This window comes from Triticum aestivum, chromosome 3A (genome assembly GCF_018294505.1).
Source record: "Triticum aestivum cultivar Chinese Spring chromosome 3A, IWGSC CS RefSeq v2.1, whole genome shotgun sequence".
NCBI classification, from domain to species: Eukaryota; Viridiplantae; Streptophyta; class Magnoliopsida; order Poales; family Poaceae; genus Triticum; species Triticum aestivum.
Genome location: NC_057800.1, coordinates 681,809,258 through 681,815,867, shown reverse-complemented (window position 1 = coordinate 681,815,867; position 6,610 = coordinate 681,809,258). Strand labels below are relative to the sequence as shown.

General features: G+C 49.4%; 1 protein-coding gene and 1 long non-coding RNA gene across 2 annotated transcripts in view; one reads left to right on the top strand and one right to left on the bottom strand.

Moving 5' to 3' along the window:
• Positions 1-3,172, top strand: part of LOC123063171 (uncharacterized) — a 10,941-nt gene extending 7,769 nt beyond the window's left edge. The window contains exons 3-4 of the long non-coding RNA XR_006430152.1: positions 2,736-2,806; positions 2,882-3,172. This is a non-coding gene — a long non-coding RNA (uncharacterized lncRNA). The remainder of the gene's footprint in view (positions 1-2,735; positions 2,807-2,881) is intronic.
• A 182-nt stretch (positions 3,173-3,354) lies between these two features.
• Positions 3,355-6,610, bottom strand: part of LOC123063170 (uncharacterized) — a 5,111-nt gene continuing 1,855 nt past the window's right edge. The window contains exon 2 of the mRNA XM_044486903.1: positions 3,355-6,597. Coding sequence (XP_044342838.1) covers positions 3,559-6,597 — 3,039 coding nt within the window. The 3' untranslated portion in view covers positions 3,355-3,558. The remainder of the gene's footprint in view (positions 6,598-6,610) is intronic.

The following is a 6,610-nucleotide window of genomic DNA, read 5'->3' as shown; positions in this document are numbered from 1 at the left end:
CAGCACCAGCTCGTCGGCGTTTCCTCGGATGGTGCTGCCCGACTCACCCCGCGCGTCGGCTTGCAACCCGGTCCCCGACTTCCACGTCTACCCGCAGGCCTCCCGCCTCTCCGGGGAGTGCTCGCCTGACGTGAGTGTGGTCGCGCCTTCCACGCCCGCGCCCGCGCCCATAGACCTCAACGCCACCCCGGTGGTCGGTGGCTCGTCATCCGGCGGCACGAGGAAATGCGCGCGGCAGATGCCGGCCGGCGGGCTCCCGGACGCCCGTAACCTGTTCGAGGAAATGTCGTCTGCCGTCGGCGAGGACTACATGCAAAACCTCATCTTCGAGGGTGGTGCGCCGGGCGCTGGCTACGATCCCGACAAGACACAAAGCCAGGATGGCCGCGGGGCGTTCACGCCGGCCGCTGGCTATGATCCCGATCAGGCGGCCTTCATGCGTGATCAGGTCGACATCGACCTGGACGGCTTCCTCCTCGACCACGAGTTCCCGGACGACTACGGGCTAGAGGAAGAGGACGAGTGCGACATCGAAGTGGAGCCTTTGTTCGAGGACGAGCTCGCCAACCAAGCCGCCGGTCCTAAGTCGAAGCGCAAGAGCAAGCGCACGAAGGCGTACACAACTGCCGAGGACAAACTTCTTTGCGAGTGTTGGCGAGACATTGGACAAGACCCAAAGACGGGCGCCGAGCAAAAGCATTCGACCTTTTGGACTCGTGTGCACCGAGAGTTTCATGAGCGCAAAAAGTTTCCACCTTACCAATTTGTGAGCACGCGCGGGTGGGTCTTCATTTTCAAGCGGTGGAGGGTGATCCAACAAGAGTGCAACAAGTTTTGCGCCACCCTTGAGAGCGTCAAGGCCCGCCCTGTGAGCGGCATCGGCATGCAAGACATGGTATGATAGCAAGCAAGCCGCCCTCTTTTGTGTCATCAAGATCATCCTTTTACGTCTTCATTTGCTATCACTTGCCCATATGCTTGCATGGAAACATTTTGTAGGCATTTCAAGCTTTGGAGGCATTCAAGGTTCAACACAATGGCAAGTGCTTCAACCTCTTCCATTGCTATCGGGTCATCAAGGACGAAGAGAAGTTCAAGACGCAATATGCCGCACTCAAGGCACGTGGGGGAAGAAAGCCGTGGAGGATGTTGGGGAGGGCGAGCCGGCACGGCCGCGGGGGAAGACCAACTCCAAGAAGGAGGACAAGCGAGATGCGGCCACCAACGCCTTGATCGCAAGCATGGACAGCATGCTGAATAAGAAGGACTCAAGGAAGGAGGAGCGCCGATGTTTCAAGGCGGAGCAAATGGATGGTTTCATGGAGATTCAAAGGAGGAGGCTTGATCTTGACCCCGAGAAGCAAGCCAAGATGTTCGATCTCGAGGCGGAGAAGCAAGCCAAGATGCTAGAGATCGAGGCCGCCAACGCCAAGACCAAGGCGAAAGAAGTGGCTCTTGCGAGCATGATGACCGGGGTGGAGATCATGAAGGTGGATCTCAACACCGTGTCGCCAAGGAAGATGTCGTGGTTCGAGAAAATGCAGGCCGACATGCTCAAGTTCGACGACGAGTGATCTATAGCGGCGAGGGCCATCTTTTTTGTATGCCGACAGGTGTGCTGGCATGACCACAGGAGCCACGATGACGTGGTCGAACTCAAGTCCCACCCTTTTTTGTGTGCTGGCATGTGTGCTGGCTGGCTGGCGAGTGCGCCGGCATGAACTGTGGTGATATTTTCTGAAGCCGGCATTGTATGCCGGCGCTGGCATGGTGCCGGCATGAGACATGGCCGCTGACATGATCGGCCGCGGGCCCTTTTTATTTAAAAGTTGAATGCGGGCATGAAATGGGTCAGCGCGTTGGGCGCACTGCCGACCCAAATGCAAAACTGGGTGGACGCCGGGCGAGCGACCGACCCAAACGGACAAAAAGCGGACAAATGCGTCATCCGTTTGGGTCGGCCAGTTGGAGTTGCTCTTAGCCATTATCGTAATTGTTTACTGATAAATGAATTACTTTATGACAATGGATCGCGCCAAAAAAGCTGTTCGGGGCGAATCAATTTGTGGTTGGATAGTTAGGAGGACAGTGATATCCTCTGTCCACGAGAGTTCAAGTTTTAGGCTTGACATTGGTGCTTGCATAAATTTATTTCAGGTCTTCCGATGATATGCATTTAGTATAAGGAGACGTGTATTGGCGACTTCGTCAATAATGTGTGGGCTTAATCTCTCGGAGGTGCTCATAGGAGTAGGGTATGTGTGCCTGTATAGAGGTGAGTGTATATGTCTATGTACGAGGGTCTACGAGTGAATTATTTTGGTAGCAAAATTAAATTTCTCCAGTAAAAGAAAATGCACTTCCTCGTCTCATCCGTATCCACGCCGCCGCCGTCAACCCACCGCGCCCCCGCAACCCCCTTCTCTCTCTTCCTCTGCCAGGGCCGGCGGCCGCACCCTCGCCGTCGCCTCCGACTCCCTGCTGCTCTCCCTCCCCCTCCTTTGTCGCAGCCTCGATCGATATCGAAAAGATCGCCCAGCACCAACGAGGAGGAATGACAAACCGTCAGTGTCATCTTTTGCTGCTCATCGCCGTTCACGGATTGGAGGTAAGGTGGGGGCACTGCGCCTCCTCCAACTCCTTCTGATCTGCTGATCTCAAAGAGGAATAAGAGAAACAGACATTACTACATTTTATTGCTGAATTTTTCCCGTTACAGTTACACATTTCTGCAGGTCTTATGCTTGCACAGTTACACATTTCAAGTGAAGAGCACTGCATACGTCTGCACATTTCAAGTGGATTGGTAGGTGATAGACTGCTAGTGCTCCTCTCCACCGCTGCAGATCGTTACACAAGTTTTTTTCTGAATGAATTGCAGTAGATGGACACATCCTATTCTACACGAGCAGAGGAACTTCTCAGCATACCGGCTTCTTCAGCAGCAAACAACGGGAGAAACTACGCGAGCTACCAACTAAATACACGCCAACATACAGCTGAAAACAATGTCTATTCTTCGCTAATGCTTGCCTGGCAATCAGGAGACGCAGACAGATTGTGGATCACACATTCTTAATCTGCATATGGTTCTGCTTCAAGTACATCGTCAGCCATTACTGTAAGAGCTACTTAGCTGGTTTGAAGCAACGGATGCTCTACATCACAGGTAACTATATCTGTATATCATGACACACACCAGTTCATCTTTGAGTCGCAGAACCCAGTCAAAGCATATTGATATCACACTGTATATTTTAATAAGAAGTCAAATGTGCGATAAAGCATCGTACTTATTACATGAAACCGTACACGAATTCATATGATGTTCGATACAGAGGAAAGCCACACAAATTCAAATCCAAGCATAGATACAACCGTTTATGCTCAATCAAAGCCACTAGGGCACTCAGGTAGAGCAAGTAAACGGAAATACTTCAGTTGCAATGCACGCTGGAATATAAACACAAAGAAATTAACAGACAAGCAGAACATATTGCAATCCACACTAGCACACGCAAACCATACCGTGGGATGAACGGAGGGGCCCTTCCGGTGTCAAACCTGTTTCTTCCAGCAGGAGAATGTTGCAGCATCGTTGTCATCCTCTTCTTCATCTCCTTTTGCTTCATTTCGAGTTTCTGGTCCATTATGTTTAAGACTAGGCTTGTTTCTATGCTTTTCAATGGCCTCACTCACCTCATTGGGGACTTTGTCACCGTTGAACTCAAGCTCCTTCAATCTTGGAAGTTTGTCGATGCTGGAGAGAGATGTGGAAGATGACCAGACAATTTTCTCGAGCCTAGGAGCAGACCCGCTGTTGAAGACAATCTTGGTGATGGCCGAGCAGTCAACAACAAGGAGGTTGAGCCATAAGAACTCATCTTTTTCTAATGTAATCTCATTCTGTGTTCCACCAAGAGACTTGTCCAAGAGCATCAGACAGCGTATATTTGGTTTCTTGGTGAGCAGTTGTAGAGCATCTACCTCTAACAATGTATCACGAAGAGTCAGCTTAGCTATCTGTTTGGCATCGTGAAGCAAACTGACGCATAAGCTGCTGTTCAACTCAAGCTCTTTCAGTTTAGGAAGACAGTCAACTCCAGAAACAGAGCATTCGCTGCTGATAGACAAAACTATCTTCTCGAGCTCACTGGCTGAACCATCCTCAAAAGTGATATTAGTCAAGTCCGAGTCCTCGACAACAAGGTACTTGAGGCATCTGAATTCACCGCCCTTGAAGTTCAGCATGTGCTCGGTGCATACAATGTGTTGGAGCCTGACACACCTTAACTTGGGCAGCTTGGCGAGGACTTCCATATCATCTTTGCTCAGCAGAGTTTGACATAGAGTTATCTTGGCAAGTTTGTTGTTATCACCTTTTATAAACAATGGAAGAAGACGCCCCTTCTGTATGGTTCCCTTGATGCTTAGTGACTCAAGAATCTTGGGATGTTTTTTTAGGTAAGGTACATTGACTTCTGGTAACTCTGCCTCATGTGGTGTGGCTATGGGAGTAGTGATTGACAGAGAACAGAGACACTCATGTAGGTCACTGATCGCCTTAAGCAAATTCTTGAGGTGACTATCCTTATCATCGATAACCACACCTAGCTTCCTCAGCTGCCATAGCCTTCCAATATCTTTTAAATCATGACTCTGCTTGGCCTTGACATTGGATAGTACCTCCATGTTTACCATTTTGTCGATCCTATGAGGAATCTGGGGATTAGATTCAAAATTGCTTGGATCAATGTGACCAGCAAGCAGACGCTTCAGCTTCAATAGCAGGATATGTGCTGTTGCATGTGGAGGCACCCTAGTCTCTCGGATATCCAGTACCTCTAGCTCACGGAGGTTGTTGATTTCACTGGGTAGCTGGGTAATATCTGTTCTCCTTAGGCTCAGATACTTGAGCAGTAACATCTTGCTGCAGATTTCCTTGAGGTACTCATGTTTCTTCTTAAGAAAGCACAGACAACCTTCTAGATCTAGCACCTTGAGCAGGGATACTTGAGATGATTTAGAGAGCCCCTTGAAGAATTGATCAATTCTATCAGAGCTGCGGAGTTGGAGATCATTGAAAATGGAGAAGTGGCGAGCCAAGTGATGTGACAGGCGTGTCTCGACAATGTGTTGTTTTCTGGCGATTGTGGTAATGAATCCATGAACTGGATCACTTACGACGCAGCTCTTTACATTTCCCATGGTATCGATATCAGCAGGATCAACAAGGCACCGGCCAACGAGTGTGTCAAAACATCGGTTGGCCTGACGCACAGAACTGGGCCAATCTTCCTTGGATGTCAGGCCTTCTGCAGCCCAGCGTGCAATCAAGGTTGACCGCCTGATCTTTTGTCCGGGAGAGAAGATAGCCAGGTACAGCAAGCAGGACTTGTATTCTTTAGGCAGGTCATTGTAAGAGAACTTGAACATCACCTTAGCGATGCTGTTGAATGATGTTGTTGGCAAAGCCTGCAAGGTGCTGCGTAGCTTGAGTAACTCCTCATTGCTCCTCCTGGGGTTAGCATATAAAGCATGAGTGAAGACCTTCATGCAGAATTCATGCGGCTCACACTTGTACAAGATATCTTGAAAAATCTGGGGGTTGTAGCTGTCTTCATTCTTCTGCTGACTAGTAAGCTCGAGTACTATATCATGGTAGAGGCCAGCAAGAGAATAGTCTACAGGTTCTCGCGGTGGATAGCAATATTCTTTAGCAAGTTGGATTTCCATCGTCGCAGTGACGATCATTAAATCGGCGCTGCAGTTTAACAGGCTCAAAGCATTTCTGATATCCTCACATGTGGAAACATCCATGAGCTCATCAACTTTGAGGATAAACAGGGGGGATTCATACTTATTCGAGCGTGGAAGACGATTCAAGTTATTTTTAATCTTGTCCACGAGCCCTTTGATCTTGAGTTGCTCTTTGAACTCGTCCTTCATTTTTTCTATCATCTGATCCACGAAACCGGCAAATATTTTTCCAGAAACAGTTTCTGAGTTTTGATCGGGAGCACCAGGTTCACCTGTCCCACCACCCTTGTCATATTTGCCTTGCCGCAGCTCCCGTAAGATGTCTTCCTTTGCGTCGTGGATGAGTTTTTTTATTTGATCCTCACCCAGTGTAGCCGTTGTGGGCTTTGTAGTTTGCTTGTCCAAGGATCGGTCTTGAACTTGCAGGGGCCTGCTACTGCTGCTGCTGCTGCTCTTGGGGAACAACTTCCGCAGGATGTGTACATATTGTGCCTCATCTAGGTGAATCCATGTCGTCTGCTTACTTTCTTCTTCTTCGTCGTCGTCGTCCTCCTCCTCCTCTTTCTCCTCCATGTGTATGGCTACGTCCCCTCCCCCCTCTTCCATATCCTCCTCACTATGTATGGCTACTTCTCCTTCCCCCTCCTCCATATGCTTGGTTTCCTCCTGATGTATGGTTACTTCTCCTTCCCCCTCCTTCATATGCTCGGCTTCCTCCTGATGTATGGTTACTTCTCCTTCCCCCTCCATATCCTCCTCCCGATGTATGGCTACTTCTCCTTCCCCCTCCTCCATATGCTCTGCTTCCTCCTGATGTATGGTTACTTCACCTCCTCCCTCCTCCATATGC